General features: G+C 40.3%; 1 protein-coding gene across 5 annotated transcripts in view; it reads left to right on the top strand.

The window, feature by feature from the left end:
• SLC25A13 (solute carrier family 25 member 13) overlaps positions 1–17,198 on the top strand; it is a 201,395-nt gene that overhangs the window by 66,577 nt on the left and 117,620 nt on the right. For 2 of the 5 annotated variants that reach the window (XM_055119718.1, XM_055119721.1), the window contains exon 4: positions 16,910–16,975. The exons of 2 other annotated variants lie outside the window; for them this stretch is intronic. In XM_055119718.1, coding sequence (XP_054975693.1) covers positions 16,910–16,975 — 66 coding nt within the window. The remainder of the gene's footprint in view (positions 1–16,909; positions 16,976–17,198) is intronic. One more of the 5 variants, XM_055119743.1, reaches the window with a different exon arrangement.

Raw genomic sequence — 17,198 nt, forward strand, 5'->3', positions numbered from 1 at the left:
GGAGACCGGGGTTCGAGTCCCAGCATCCCATATGATCCCTTGAGCACCACCAGGAGTAATTCCTGAGTGCAAAGCCAGGACTAATTCCTGTGCATTCCTGGGTGTGACCCAAAATGCAAAAATAAAATAATAATAGAATAAAAAATAAAAAGACTGTTAGATAAGCCAAAAAATAGAAAACACTGCAACTCTTATTAATTTTCTTTTAATGATGCAAATTCAGAAGCAGCACAACCAATGGCTATTGCATGGCCTTCAGGTGGCTGGTTATTTAGTCATTCCTAAGCAATTTTGAACTCCCAGTAATAAAACCCTGCCTCTTATGTGGTTTAGTCTTTTGAAACTAAGGTTCTCAGCATTATGCAGGAATGTTGCTCTCTATCCAGAGTGTGACCACTTCTTTTGCTCTTGGCAGCTGCTACCTTCCATAGTCAAGACATGACCTTCTCTCACTCTGATCATTCTAATAGCCTCTTCACAGATCTCATTTCAATTTTTGCTTTTCCTTTCCATCTTTCCAGGAAAATAGCCAGAGTGATCCAGTTAAAACTTAAGCTGGATCATTTCACTCACTGAAGGTTTGATTTTACGGTTCCCCATTACAGAGAAAAGGCCATAGCCCCTTACAGTGACCTCCACAGCCTTATAGTATCATCTCTCATTCCCTTACTCCCTTTTCATCTCTTGTTGTTCTTCCCCCTTAAGTTCTTCTTCTTCTTCTTCTTCTTTTTTTTTTTTTGTTCCAGCCTCACTGGTTTTCTTGCTGCATTTTGAACTCAGTTTTTCTTTAGGACCTTTGTACTTTCTCTTCCCTAAGGTTCACCCACTTCTTTAGATCTTAATACTTTGACAAGGCACCTGTGACACTTTCTCTGGGAGGCCTTTTCTGAGTTTGCTGTTTTAAATTGTCCTCACCTCCTGCCCCATGCCCTGCCCCCCTCCCCTCAACACACCAATCCTTTTACTGCAGTGGTTCTCTTAGTGATTATTTTGTAATGTAAGACGTATTCATAGTGCAGGGTGTAGGACATTTGCTCTGCCCGTTTGATGGGTTTGATTCCTCTGTCCCTTTCGGAGAGCCCGGCAAGCTACCAAGAGAATCCAGCCTGCACGGCAGAGCCTGGCAAGCTACCCATGGCATATTCCATTTGTCAAAAACAAGAAAAGTCCCACAGTGGAGATGTTACTGGTGCCCGCTCAAGTAAATCAATGAACAAAGGGATGGCAGTGCTACGACAGTGCTACAGTGCTACCTTCTCACAGCTCAATTGACTGTAAATTCGCTAAAGACTGGGATTTTTATGTGCTTTGTTTATTGCAGATTCTAGAACAGTGTGGCTGTCACATGGTAATTTTTCATCAATATTTATGGAATGACTTTGAAGGACTGAAAATGTAAATTGCATTGAGAAAGTGAGGTGTTACTATAAGATGAGAAGAGCATGAAAATCTCAAAGTCTCTTCTCTGGTTTCATGTTGATATCAACATGTTAAAATTTCTGGTTGTTGTGTAACACCTTTCACCTCCCCCCCAACACTAACATTTTATGCAATCCGTTTTCATAACAATTGTGAAAATTTTTAGCAAACCTCTTCCTCTTTTGCTGTCTTTATTATTTTCATCTTCTCCAGGTAGGTCACTTCACAGTAGTCTGAGGTCTTTTTTGGTAAAATTACCCTTGACCAATTTTCAGTATCAAGAAAATAACCATTGGATTGGGTTCTTGATCCTACTTTTTTTTTCTCCTTCTTTAGTCTTGGGGCCATACTGTGCTCAGGGCTTACTCCTGGCTCTGCACTCAGGGATCACACCTGATGCACTTGGGTTACCGTATGGCTTGCCGGGGATTTAACCTGGGTGAGCCACAATGCAAGACAAGTAGCTTACCTGCTGTACTACCACACTAGCCCCTCTTGATCCCTTTGAACCTCCTGCCTTTCCTCTTCAGCACCCTTTGGAACCTGGATTTTGGAATCAGGTGCCAAGGGCTGTGCTGACATCATCACTGGGTGTTGGTCCACAGTCCTGGCCCCTTCTCTGTTCAGCTCTACTTGTTGCATCTCTGTTTACTATTTGGTGAGTTACATTTTTTGCAGTACAGTTAATAATGCAGCCAAATATGAAAAAAGTGCTCATTGTTTCTCATGATTAGGAAAAAGCAAATTAAAACAACGTAGATATAATCTCACGCTCATGAGAATGACACAGATAAGAAAGTTCAGGGACAGTCAGTATTGGCAGGGTTGTGGTGAGAAAGGAACCCTCATCCACTGTTGGTGGGAATGTCATCCAGTTCAGCCTCTATAGAAAGCAATATGGAGATCTATCCACAACGTAGGAATAGAACTCCCATATGATCCAATAATACCACTTCTTGGCATCTTTCCCCCAAATACAAAAACACCAATGTAAAAGGATATATGCACACCTATGTTCATCACTGCACTTAGTACAATAGCCAAAATATGGAAGCAACCCAAATGCCCAAATATGAATGAGTGGATTAGGAAGTTGTAGTGTATATATACAATGGAATACTATGTAACTCTAAGAACACAGTAATGCAATTCGCAGCAACATGGATGAAACTAGAGGTTATGTTGAGTGAAGTCAGTCAGAAGGAAAAGATAGTTACAGAGTGATCTCTTACATATGTGGGACTTGAAGAAACACAGCAGGGTAGCAGCAAAGGGCCAAAGCTAACACGATGTGAGAACTGATTCGTAAAACTGAGTTTGGGAGTGGGGGGGGGGCAGTGAGAAGGCGGTCCTTTGGGGAGGGTTTAGGTACATTGGTGTTGTGTGTGGTATTAGAATCAAGTGCATGATCAACCACTGTTAACAGTATTATGAACCACAGAATCTCTATCAGTAAAAATATTTTAAAAAGTGATGCCAAGAACATTCTTTTCCAGATGATAATATGTGTGTGTGTGTGTGTGTGTGTGTGTTTTAATGTAGTGTATTTTAAATTCATTATAAGTGTTCTGTTTTCATAGGTTTACATCCATGGGGAAAAAACCTGTGTAAAGTACTGAGATTTTGCTGTCTTTCGCATTGAAACTGTCTTCTATGGCCTTAAGTTTCCCCAATGAGTGCTTTTTTCTAGAAATCTTTTTTTCAAGTCAGAAAGTAAAATAGTCACCAGCCTACTGAAGGAAATGCACTAAAATGCTGATGTTGTTTTTCCGTAATTAGCAGTAATTGTACCTAGAAAAAGAAAGTCTCAAAAGTCTTGTAGCTTAATTTGCTTTTGCAAAATATAAAATACTCCCAACAGTTTCTAATTTTGATTATTCTTTACAATTGCTGTTCTGTGTTGTAATTGCCTGCTTTTAAAAAAGCTTGGTATTGTTATAAGACATTTAGAAATAGGACTTGCTAATGAATGCAGAGATATCGTGTGGAATAGGATTTTGGACAGAAGTTTTTCTTTCATTTCCTGTTTTTCAGCATTTATAGATTCTTTAAGAAAACAAAATATAAATCTAAGTAAACTGGACTCAAGCATTTATATTTAATGCTTTTTTTAATGAAATCTGCATTCATAAATGGTCTGTGTTAATAGGAATAGGTGAACTCAGTATGCTTTGTTCATTATTTGTATAGCAAACACAATGAAATATGAAAATTTTTATTTTCCAGATCTTCACCAGTTACTAAGAAGCAGGTTATGTTCATATAAGAAAATTTGAATTTGTATTGGGCATAGGGTAGAAACATATCAATTTATTACGGATTTTGGATAAAAATCCAAAAACACTAGGCAAGCAATTGTAAGCAGAATTCACTTTTAATTTCAAGTCTCATTAGTAATATTTCTTTATTTATTAAAGAACTTGTCCTAGTAGTAAGGACATTGTATATAATTTAGTTTTAACTTTTAAAATTTATTTTAAACCCTAGGTGCCTTAGATAATTATTCATAACATGAATGGTCTTAGAGGCTTCAAAGATGTCACTGAATCTATCCAGATGTCACTATATCTAAAAATATTTTGCTTAAAGATCTGTCCTTGTTATCAATTTGTTTCTCTTGATTTACCTCAGTTCAGAGCAGAGTGTTAAAAATAAAATGTAATATTCAGTATCAAATAATTTTTTCCTTTGCCCCACTGATCAAGATTCTGCTTACCATTTGCAGATTGCCATGATGATGTTTATGGGATTGTGGGACGTAGAATCTTGGCCCTGAGCTAAGTCAGTGCATTTTGTGTGCCGTTTCCTCCTTATTTTGGATTAACAAATTGGCACATGAAAGAGAAAAAATGATTTTAAGTCACGTCATAGCTAGGATTTTTATTCTTTATAACCAAGAGCTCATTTGTGCTTGGCAGGGCTTTCTCCTGAGTTATTCTTAGCTTGACTGTGGACAATTTGGGGCTGCCCTCTGAACCGTGATGCTTTTCACATCCAAGATTTTGGAGCCTGCCTTTCTCTTGTAATGGAAGAGATGACGAGGAACATTAGGCGAGCAGTGCCACTTGATGATTCAAAGAATCCTAATCCCGTGTTCTGGGAATGGAAATCTGGTTGGGAATGTGGAGAGGTTTCCCCCTCTCACTTGTGATAAGTCTGTAGAGCAAGCACATTGTTTTCTTTTTATATGGATGTTTATTTGGGGTGACATTGGTGGAGGGTTGTTGAACAGCTCTGAGGACAGAGGCTAATGCTCTACCGTCCCTTGTTTAAACTGTTAGTTGCCATACCCAAATTATATAAGATTTCCATTGAATTTTCAATAGTTAAAATATTTTACATAATGCACCATATATTCTCTACTTCTTATTTATCACTAAATGTCTTAATTTTTAAATGCAGTTTGTTCTTTAGACATTTTCTTGTTACCAAATCTGAGTTTCTTCTCTCCTCCCCCTTGTTAGAAAAGAGCGTGAAACAGTCTTTAATGTCAAAGATGCAGTTGGTGGAATTATGTTCCAATTCTGAGTAAACTTTAAAATCCTAATCTTTCTTTGCTTACATTGAATATTGTGACCCTGTTGTTGAGAAGAGCTACTCCTGAAACTGACTTGAGTTCTCTTACCTTAGCAGAAATTTCTGCAAATTCAATTTGGAATCAACACGTGGGCACTTTTTTTTTTCTCCTGTTTCCTGGTCGTAAATACAGAAAATCATAATCCATTTTAAGCTTCTTATAAATGATGGAGCACTTGTTTACATGGGTAAAATGACTCTATCTAAGTAGTGTATTGAAGTTCATGTTAATGTTTGCTATTTAATGACACCTAATGATATTCAATGAAGGGTTATGCTAAACCAGAGAGAAAATGTGTTACCCAGGCAACTGCCTCAGGCAGACTAGAGATTCAGGCATATGGCTCTATAGTACACATTATTTCAGCATCTTTAAGCATAAAGACCCACACATGTAATTGACTGTGAAAAATTACTGCTCAGTTACTGTATTGTATGGTCATAATAGAAGTAAGTGAATACGTCATTGTTGTTGGAACAAGTCTGTTGGGAATCACTTGTAGACTCTACCATTTAAGGAGCAAAAATACAATAAGAAGAAAATAGCTGGTTTAATTAACATGTAAAATTGGGTTAATTTGAATTCAGCTGGCACAGCAGATATTAATGTTGGCTGCTTTTTATGTGTGTGATATTTTGGCTCAGGCCTCTCCACTTTTATTTTTTCTTGCCCACACCATGAATAATTTTATTTTTAAGTATATGATAAAGGCTATTTCAGTTTCTTAAGTTTTGTTTTGCCAACGGGCTAATGTTACGATCACATCATGAAAGAGTTTTGTGTATATCTAAAACATAAGATTTATAACTGAATGAAAGAAAATGTTAAAATGTTCCTGAGTAAAATGGTAGTGTTTCTTGAAGAGGAATTACTAAAATTTGATTTTATTAATTTTTAAAAAAAGTTTAGTGTATTGTTTATGATTTTTTTTAAGTGATTAGCTAGAAATTCAGTGCGGTCAGATGCAAGAAAATAGCATATTGCTTTTGCACATTTGCTTGGGTGTTTTTTATTTTTGAATATCATCTTAATTATCATTATATTGTTTCAGTGTTTCAGATCAAACAGATTGGGGAAAAGCATTGTATTTCACTTAAAATAGCTTTAATTCAGTCCACTTTTTGTGTTTTAAAATACTCTTTGGCCAAAGAACTCTATAGGTAATGCAGGTGTCTGCAAAAATTGTGCCTGAGAGATTTCTGTTCCCTACGCTGTTTTCGGAGCCTTTGGTGTTCACAAAGGCTCTTGAGTGGAGGGGGCTTTTTGTGCTTCGGCGCTCTGAGCCAAGAAAGGGAACAGTCGAACTGTAGTTCAAGTCTGATAAGCCAAGAATCTGGCAGTGTATGCTTTATGCAAACGTTTAAAATAACTGGTTGTACAGTGGTATTCTAATAGCTAACCTGCTGTATGCAGCAGAGAATAGACTGGGATGCAGTGGACACTTGAAAAATCTTACCACATAAATTTGTGTGCCTGCTGACTTTCTAGTTACTGATTTGTTATCTGAAGGTTATCTTCCCATTATGCTCCCCTTACCAGTCTAATAAAGTTGAATCCTCCTGATTCAGCCTTCATTGAAAAAACAAGTAGCAATGTAGGAAACTTTTTAATATGCTTTACTTGCCTACATAAGTTTTCCCAAATGGTTTATAAGTTCGCCCCTTCCCCCTCTTTAAAGGCAATCCCTAATTCAAAATGAAAAATGAATGTTTATGCTTTATTTTTTGAACTTAGCACACTTTTTCTTTTAAAAGACCCAAATCTTTGGATAGATCTCAGAATGCTATTTAACCCATATGTGATTAAGTACAGAATATTTGTGATGCACATTATTAAATTCTGCTCTCAAGATTGATAATTATACCAAATAGAAACAGTGTAATAAGATACTTTTTTAGAATTTTTTTATTTTTAATTTTAGTGCTGTCTTAGTATTTAAGGCTAGTATAGAACATTTAGAGATTTGTAGGGTCAGAGAGTAGGGTTTGTCTCATATTTTCAAAAGCATGTGGCGGGCAGGGATATAGCTGGACAGGCCAGAGTGCGTGCCTTGTTTCTGTGAGGTCCTGCGTTGCATCCCCAGAGCCTCCTGCTGGTCCTCCCCTCCAGCACTGTTAGGGTGCTCCCTCCCCCAAAAGCAAATAGTGCTCCTTTTTCTTAATATAATTTTGTGGAAATTGGCTATAATAGGAGTCCCTTAGTGATTCAAAAGCTAAAACATGGGAGGTTGGGGGAGGTGGTGGGACACCGGCAGATTGTCCCGCCTTTATTGGGTGGCAGTTGTTTAGTAGGAAGGAATGCGTTTAAGTGAGTGTATACAGGTGAAATAGTTTCATAGTATAATTTACTTGTTGGAAGAGAAGTTGAGTAGGGATCAATCATGTCAAGTACATGTTTAAGTCTTCTGATGAGGTGGGATGTTGGAGTCATAGGAACTCTTTGTCTCAGTCCCACTAGTGGCTTTCTTTCTTGAGCAGCTTGAGTGCTGTTTGGTTGAGCTGCAGGGCAGTGCACGGAGAGAGGAGGTCAGAAAGGGCAGGTCTGCCTCGAGCGCTGTGTTAAGTTCACAGTTGGGAGAGCCTTTCTGTTGATCTTCTTTTGGCAGTGCGAGGGGGTGATATAGGCAGAGGTGGTATTTATAGGCTGAATTCATGATAACAATACAGTAAAATTGCTCATAAAATCTTTAATAGGTTTTTAAACTCCAGCAGTAGCCTGCCTGTTTGAGCAATATTCAATCTGCCAGATTTCATTGGTGCCAATGAATTTAAATAAGCTGCTGGTAAATGCCGTGAGATTTGAACCTGAATGCCAGGCTAGCGGTGCCCAGCTGGCCTCTGAGCAGATGCGTACCTGGCAATGCCAAGGCAAGTGGTACAAACAACAGAGACACAGGATGGCTCCCTGCTACCCAGGAGAGAAGAATGTGGGCTTGCAGAGGGGAAGTCATTGGCCAGAGCAGCTTCGGGAAAGGTGATCTGCTCCAGCTCCCGGGAATGTCATTTATTCAGCCAGGCAAAAGAAAAGTCTAGAAACCCCGCCTCCTTTATTATAGATAGTCCTTAAACTATAAAATCAGGTAATCATTCATCATCTCTTTCCAGAGCATGTCGAACAGTTGTGATGAATTTCCATAATTGGGAGTTCATTTGCTCACTGACCATCAATAGCATATTAAATGAGATCTTTACTTATGAGCTCCTTCAGATCCTCTGTGACTTCAGAGTCTGTGTTTCTGACTGAGTCTCTGCTGCCTGGACCATCCCAAAGTGTGTCTGATTTGCCCTGGGATTCAATAACTGCTGCTATTTATAGGGCAAGGGCCACCATATCCCCCGACTTCCCATTCGCTTCCCCTTCCTCCACCCTGGACCTGATTGCTTCTTGTTTATATCTCCTATTGTCCTATGTGGACTGGAGAGATAGCACAGTGGGTAGGGCATTTGCCTTGCATGTGATCGACCCAGGTTTGATTCCTCCGTCCCTCTCAGAGAACCTGGCAAGCTACCAAGAGTATCTTGCCTGCACAGCAGAGCCTGGCAAGCTACTCATGGCATATTCTATATGCCAAAAACAGTAACAAGTCTCACAATGGAGACGTTACTGGTGCCCACTCGAGCAAATTGATGAACAGTGGAATGACAGTGCTACAGTGCTACTGTCCTATGTAGCCCTGCGGTCCCTGCTTCTCCCTGTGTCCCTGAGTGTTGTTTCCATGAGATCATGTCATTCTCTGCCGAAAACCCATCAGCTCTGCCTGTTTCCCCTGTGCCCCTGGAAGGGTGTGCTTGCAGCCTTGGTTGCTCTGCACACTCCCTGCACTCTCAACTCTCCTTCCTTCACTTTGGCTGCTCCCAGGTCTTCCCCACTTTGTGGAATTTGATGAAATTAGTCTGCCTAGAGACTTGCTTTTCTTGATCAGAGCATTCTTCTGCCCTGCTTGTCCTTCCAGATATTCCCAGTGCTTCCTCCATTTTAGCATTCAGAGCACAAGTGGCATCTCCTGACTCACTGAGTTAGGCAGAGCAACCCCCTCATCAGCCACACACTTGGCTACAAGGTAGAATCATGGGGGAAGTTTATGAAAACAAATGATTGCTCAGGCCCTACCTCACATCAAGGTTCACTGTGGGGGACTTGGAGTGAGGAGAGGACTGAAAATACTGCTTTTATGCATCCCTCTGTTTTATCTGTATACAGCACTTATCTGATTATGGAATCATCTTTATGTCTCTATGTCTGTGCTCATTGCCTGCCTTTTCTACTAGGTCGTATTCCTTGAGGACATTCATTCTGTCAGTCTTACTCATTTCCCTGGTATCATTAGTGCCTACATCATTGCCTGGCATATATTAAGTGTAGGGTACACGTTTGCCTCATAGCCTGAACAAGGTATATTTGCAAGGTATTTGGGAGATGAAAGTGCTAGAAACCACCCCTAAGGAACTAAAGATGTTAAATTCATGGACGCCAAAGCCCTTTTGATAAATGGATGATCACAGGGGAGCCCAGTTCTGGCTTGGGCTTTTATTTCTTTTCTTTCTTTCTTTCTTTCCTTTTTTTTTTCCCTTTGGCATTTCCTTGGATACTTGAACTTGGGTGGTCTGGTGATTGGAACCCTGTTTTTGGAGTTAGATTTTTCTTTTTATCTCTGCCATTAATCCCAAGCAATTGTTTGGCTTCTGTTACAACACACGGAAGAGGGTTATAAGGAGAAATTATTTTTGCGAAGCGCTCTTGTGGTCAGGAACCTTAAGTAAAAGTGGTAATTGGATTTTGATATGGTGCATTGTCTACAACCAAACTTCCTGAAGTATGAACAGATCAGATCCTTATGTGCAGTTGCTTAAGCTTTTATAGCCGCAGAGTTGGCCCAGAGATCGGAGTCAGGCAGAAGATGAAAGGGACCACATGGGGGCCTGAGCCACCGCTGCGCGAGAATAAGCAACAGCGGGGAGAAAGAGGAGCACTGAGCGTCACCCAGCACGGCCTGCGGGTTCAGTGACTCTTTTCCTTCACTTGTTCCTTTTGTCAGCCCCCAGTTTCTCCTCCATGCCTACTGCCACTAGCCAACTTTAGATCTTTGCTCTTTGTTTCATTTACACTTTATTATTTTTGCAAAAATAATTTATGTATTAGATAGATTTAAAATAGAAAATTGAAAGTTTATTTTCATGTGTGAAAAATGTTACAAATAAATATTTTTTCATATCTTTTTTCACTGCAAGTATAATCCATTATTTATTATTGAAAAGAGTAAACAATGCAAACATAAAACTTTAAAATTCTTAAATATAAGGCCTATAGATAGCCACTGCTAATACTTTTGAATATTTTCTTAAAATTGCATGTTAATCTATGAATTATTTTTGTCTACTTTAGGTAAAATGGGATTGTTTTCTACATTTTATATTCTGATTTTTTTTTTATCCTTGATAGCATGAATTTGTTTGCAGTATTTTTTAATTGTTTGCTAGTATTCTGTTTGTGAAAATGCTTTTACTCAGTCATTCATGTGCTGTTGGATTTTGAGCTGTTTTTCCTTTTTTCTTACTACTATCAACAATGTTTCATGAATGATGTTGGGGGAGCACACCCAGCGTGCTTGGGTGTATTTCTGGCTCTGAGCTCAAGGATCACTCTTGGTGGTACTCAGGGAACTATATGGGATGCTGGATATTGTATCAGGGTCAGCCACATGCAAGGCAAATGCCCTGCCTGCTGTACTATTGCTCTGGTCTAGCATGAATGTTTCCGTGCCTTATTTTTAGGATAAAGTCACATGAGGTTAAAGAGTGGAGGCATCTTTATGACTTTTGCTGTGTTGTCCTCCTGTCATCATAGCACCACATGCTCCATAAGGGAACCTTCTCCCTCTGGTTGTCAGAATGCTACCACAGAGTCAGCCAACACATCTCCAGACTCTCCTCCTTCCAGTTCACTGAACACTTCTCTGCCAGATCAGTCAAAATCAGATGTACGTACTGTTACTAAAAATTTCAGACATGTGTTTGCCCTCAGCATAACAATCCTGTGTTCCATTGCACATGCCTTCACTCCAGCAAACATAGTCTTCCCATGACTTTGCATCTCCAACCTCCCTTTCTTGATTTCCTCTTCAGTTTCACCTTCCTGGACACCTTCCTGCCCTTCTGCTTGGCCGATGCACAGCATAAGAGTAGGCACCAGGATCCCTTACAGTTGGTAGCTCGCTCCTTCCTTCCTTCCTTCCTTCCTTCCTTCCTTCCTTCCTTCCTTCCTTCCTTCCTTCCTTCCTTCCTTCCTTCCTTCCTTCCTTCCTTCCTTCCTTCCTTCCTTCCTTCCTTCCTCCCTCCCTCCCTCCCTCCCTCCCTCCCTCCCTCCCTCCCTCCCTCCCTACCTACCTCCCTACCTCCCTCCCTTCCCCTACAAGATGTCTGTCTGTCCCCTTAGTCACATCTCCCTCCGATACCATGTTTCTGATCTCACAGGTTTCCTCCACTTCTTCACTGTTTCAATAACTTTTCCTTCCTTTGAGCTCATTGAGTAATTTACCTCCAGTTCTCTTAGGTTTCCATGTTTTTCATATAGCATCATAGTTTTTAGTCTCTCTTCTCTGTTCTGTTCTAAGTATCTCTAAGCCAAAAGCTGTTGAGAAAAGTGGGGAACAGACCTCAGGTTCTGCTACTTAAAGAGACAGTGTCCTCATGTTGGTAATTACCCTTCTAGTATCTTTCTTTACACATACACACACACACACACACACACACACACAGAGTAAATATGTATATGCTCTCACATTGCCCTGAGTAAAATGTACAGATGCAATCAAACTCTTTTTTTTTTAATAAATTTATTTATTTTTAATTAATGAATCACCATGAGGGTACAGTTACAGATTTATACACATCTGTGCTTATGCTTCCCCCATACAAAGTTCGGGAACCCATCCCTTCACCAGTGCCCATATTCCACCACCAGTAAACTCAGCATCCCTCCCATCCTCCCCAATCCCATCTCCCCCCCACCCCACCCTGTCACTGTGGCAGGGCATTCCCTTCTGTTCTCTCCCTCTAATTAGCTATTGTGGTTTGCAGTAAAGGTGTTGAGTGGCCACTGTGCTCAGTCTCTAGCCCTCATTCAGCCCGCAACTCCCTTCTCCCACATGGCCTTCGACTACATTATAGTTGGTGATCCCTTCTCTGAGTTGCCCTTTCCCCAGAATGTGAGGCCAGCCTCCTAGCCATGGAGTCAACCTCCTGGTAGTTGTTTCTACAATTCTTGGGTGTTAGTCTCCCACTCTGTTATTCTATATGTCATAGATGAGTGCAATCTTTCTATGTCTGTCTGTCTCTTTCTGACTCATTTCACTTAGCATGAAACTTTTCATGCCGATCCACTTAAATAAAAAATTTGTGACCTCCTTTTTTCTAACAGCTGCATAGTATTCCATTGTATAGATGTACCAAAGTTTCCTCAACCAGTCATCCGTTCTAGGGCATTCGGGTTTTTTCCAGATTCTGGCTATTGTAAACAGTGCTGGGATGAACATACATGTGCAGATGCCATTTTGATTATACTTTTTTGCCTCTCTGGGATATATTCCCAGCAGTGGTATTGCTGGGTCAAATGGGAGCTCAATTTCTAGTTTTTTGAGAATCGTCCATATCGTTTTCCAGAAGGGCTGAACCAGTCGGCATTCCCACCAGCAGTGTAGAAGGGTCCCTTTCTCACCACATCCTCTCCAACAGCGGTTGCTTTTGTTCTTTTGGATGTGCGCTAGTCTCTGTGGTGTGAGGTGGTATCTTGTGGTTGTTTTGATCTGAATCTCTCTGATGATTAGTGATGTAGAGCACTTTTTCATGTGCCTTTTGGCCATTCGTATTTCTTCTTTGGTAAAATTTCTGTTCATTTCTTCGCCTCATTTTTTGATGGGGTTGGATGTTTTCTTCTTGTAGAGTTCAACCAGTGCTTTATATACCATTGATATCAACCCCTTATCTGATGGGTATTGTGTAAATATCCTTTCCCATTCTGTAGATAGTCTTTGGGTTCTGGTCACTGTATCTTTTGCGGTGCAAAAGCTTTTTAGTTTAATGTAGTCCCATTTCAGTCAAACTCTTTTAATCCTTTTTCTCTTTGGTTCAGTATTTAATAGTGATATGTATTGTTTTAGCTCTTGTACCTGAACTTTAAGAGTTGTAAAATTGCTGCTAAATGAATTTCAGAAAGTGTTCTTGTAGTTTAGAAAACAGAAGTCACTTCTTTTATAAAGTCTTTGATAGCTGAAATACTTGGTAAAAACCTGTTCTTCCCAATTTTCTAAGAGGTATAGGCCTTGATGAATATCACTTCTGCACTTGCATCTATATCCTGCTTTTAGTTGCTGCAAGAAAGCCTTAATGTCAAATATCGTACCTTAGAAAAGAGTTCTAGACATCACCTGAATGATGTGATTTATCTTGAATGGCAGCTAACATAGTCAAAGAAGTATTGAGAGTTGAGAGTGAACAAGGAGCAAAGTGGGCTCACCAGCCAGGTCTGAACTTGATTAAGTTTGTATTCTTTGTTGTAACTTATACCCATTAAATCTGTAAAGCAAGATTAAAATACTGTTTATGAAAAATATATACAAATGTTTAAGATATGTTGTAAATGAATTTAGTACTATGTAATTATTCTGATAGCCTTCTGGTCAGATTACCTTAAAAACCCCAAATGATCTAATGAATAGTAAGACATTATGATTTCATGGTTCATCTGAATACCTCCTACATAGATGTATAACACTTGTATCTAATAGGATTACCAAATTACATACCTTTTTGGTATCTGTAACATGCCTAAAATACCAAAGTATTCATTGGCCAGTTGTGGTTATAAAACCACATTGACGTTGCCAGAGGAGGATTTGTTCGCACGTATAGGTAATCTTCAGGTTTCTCATTCCATTCGGGGAGAGGAAAGATGCTCTTTTTTTTTTTCTAATTAAATCTGATGTCCCTTTTCTAGAATAACACTTTGATTCTGTGAGTTATGTCTGTGCAGAGATACTGTAACAAATGCGGTGTTTTCTGTTTGGACAAACTGCCAGCTAGTTCACGAGTGGAGCTGTGTGACTGCATGGTTGTTAGTGCCTGCCCAGAGCAGGGCTGGGCGTGAGGAGCGGCACAAAGGGGAGGCAGGCAATCACAAACACATCGCTTCTTCCCACTGCTTCAGTCATCTGTAATAGTTTCTCAACCCTTTCCCAACCGTGGTCCCCTTCTGACCTGTTATTTCTTTCCTGCGATTGCCTGTCCTGTTGGCTGGCCCTCTGGTCTTGTGCAGTGGCCCTTCAGCTCCACAGTTTTCACCTATGGCCCATTGGGGGACCTAGAGGGGCTCCTGTGGCCCCCGACTGAGAAACGCTATCTAGAGCATGGTGAATGAGCAACCCTCGTCCACATGTTCTGGGTCATTTCCTTCCTGTCTTTAAATAAATGGCCTTTCATATCTGTGTTTTCAAACCTGGCCCTTGTTCATATTTTAGGGCTGCCATAACCAAGCACCACAAACCAGGTGGCTTATTAGATAGAAATGTGAGGGTCTGAAAGACAGTGTAGGAGTAAGGCCAGAGAGATAGATAGAATAGGTTGCTTCCCTATCTCCCCTGCTTTGCATATGATCCCCCAAGCTCTGCCATTGTGCCTGTCCCCCCAACCCTGCCAAAAACCAAAACTCTTAAGATTTTTAAATGTCCTCTGTGTGAGCAACACTTTGCTTCTGCGTTTGCATGATCTTATAGCTCTCGGGCTGTCATGCTGCACCCTGCTGTAAACAGCACTTACTCCAGGAGTCTCCCCTTTGCTCCTTCCCAGTAGGGAATTCCCTCTCTCCCCTCTCTCCTGCCTCTGATTTTTCTCACCAGCCAAATTCCCTCACTGTCAGATGGAAACCAGAATACCTGGTCTGTAGGCGAAAATGCCAGATGACAGTTATTTCCCCTGACACAAGTTGTTAACCCCTTCTAGTTTTCTCAGAAGTAAAATAAAGAGAATAAAAGTCAGACTTTGGAACGTGAGATCTTGTACAGAAAGTAAAGTGCTTATCTTGCATGTGGCTCCCCCAGATTCAATCCCCAGTCTCACACAGTCCTTGGAGCATCGCCAGGGACCGACCACTCCTGAACACAGAGCCAGAATATCCCCTGAGCACTGTCAGGTGTGGCCCAACCTCTGCTACCCCTAAAATCAACTGTAAGATCTTTTCTATATTAAAATTTGTTCTTTAAATGCCATGCCTCAGGCCAAGGGATATGTATGGCTCAATGGTAGAGCACCCTCATCTTCTGTGTGTGAAGCCCTGGATTCAATCCCTGGAACTGGAAAGAAAAATTCTACACACATACCTCCATGAAACAGTCCACGAAACAGTTCTTTGAGAGAAAATAAATCTCTTCTTCCTTTTTTCAACTATAGTGCTGGAATTTTTTATTCTCTTGGTTTTATTATTTCAATGCTTACATTTTAGTGGTAATCATGCACATGATTATTTTCTTTTCCCCTTCCGACTTCCTTCTGGTCTTGGGGGACAGACTGCAGTGAAGAATAAAATGCTCCATCCAGACACCACTCTGGAACATGCAGCCCCTGGGGGTTGCTCTGCACTGGGAAGGAGATGTTGAGCGCTAGGTTGACTGTGTTGACTGTGCATTGTGCAGTAAATGTGCTGAGATTTTTCCATTTCTGTGGCATCATTATGATCAGGTGACACACTAGGAAATCACTAAGATAACTTTGTAACAGTTACTTTATATAAAGATGTTTCGTCTCTACTGGATTATTAGAAGTAATTAAGCGGTCTGTGAGACTTATACAGAGCACCCATTTTTCCTCTTTTTTTCTCCACCTGTTTTTCAGAGATTCAGACCATCTTACTATATCACTGAAATATTTGGGTACTTAAAATACTAAGGACTGGAGTGATAGCACAGTGGGTAGGGCATTTGCCTTGCATGCGGCCAACCCGGGTTCAATTCCTCCATCCCTCTCAGAGAGCCCAGTAATCTACCGAGAGTATTCTGCCCGCATGGCAGAGCCTGGCAAGCTACCTGTGGCATATTCTATATGCCAGAAACAGTAACAACAAGTCTCACAATGGATACGTTACTGGTGCCCACTTGAGCAAATTGATGGACAACGGGACGACAGTGCTACAGTGCAGTGCAAAAATACTAAAGAGTGGCAAAGGACATTTCGAGGAAGATTGTTAGGAACCTGGTTACTTGTTAGAAGTCAAAGCATCCCCGCCCTGTCCTGCTGTTCCTAACAGATTTAAGTGTGTCATTACTTTCTTCAGAAACATCCAGTCACATTTGCTGCTTAGAGGAGAAGGGGCAGGTCTGGCTCTTGCCTTCAGAGCCTTTCTGCTACTGTATTTCTCATATCATTTTTGCATGTTTCTATGCACACAACTGAACAGAAGCAGTGGCCCACCATGTTTTTCTTTGCTTTTTTGTACCTGCTTCTCTGCAGTTTCCCAGTTTCAAGTGCCCAGCTTTCTTTGGACATTACTACAAACCTATGTTTTCAGTCATTTTCCAATGACCAGTCCATTCTCTTCTCTGCCACAAAGCTTCTTTTTGATTTCCAGCTAGAATTCAGATATACACTGTTGGTTCCTTTCTTCTAATTTGTCTTCCTCCACAATTTATAGAGCTGTGTGTCTGCATTCTGGACTCAAAAGTTCCTTGGGGTCACATTTCACGTCTGATTTTTCTATACCCTTCCCCCTTTCCTCCTACTTCAGTCCTGAAACATATGTCAGAAAGAACTGAATCTCAGGAATCATTTTAAGCACAAGTTATTAATGTATTAATGAATGACGGAAACCACTCTATTTTGCTGTTGTGGAATCATATCTCAATCTAAAATATCTAAGCTTTAATTCTAGGATCCAGCAAAATGTGCCTGAAGGAAGATTCAGACCAGAAACAAAAATGATACATTGGGTAAAACAGTTATGTTTGTAATTATAAAGCATTTAATGTGCCACCATATCCTCAAACTGTCATGTCTTTCAGATTCTGTACATTGTTCTTTCAGTCCACTATATGTAAAAAGAAGTGCTAAGTGTTTATAAATGTTTTGCATGTTGCATTTTATTTTTTGACAGTGACATCCTATATTTTTTCCCCATAGTGTGTATTTGTCCTGTTTTTATTTTCCACAAGCCCCTGACT

The sequence above is a fragment of the Sorex araneus genome, chromosome 1, assembly GCF_027595985.1.
Source record: "Sorex araneus isolate mSorAra2 chromosome 1, mSorAra2.pri, whole genome shotgun sequence".
In the NCBI taxonomy this organism is placed as follows: Eukaryota; Metazoa; Chordata; class Mammalia; order Eulipotyphla; family Soricidae; genus Sorex; species Sorex araneus.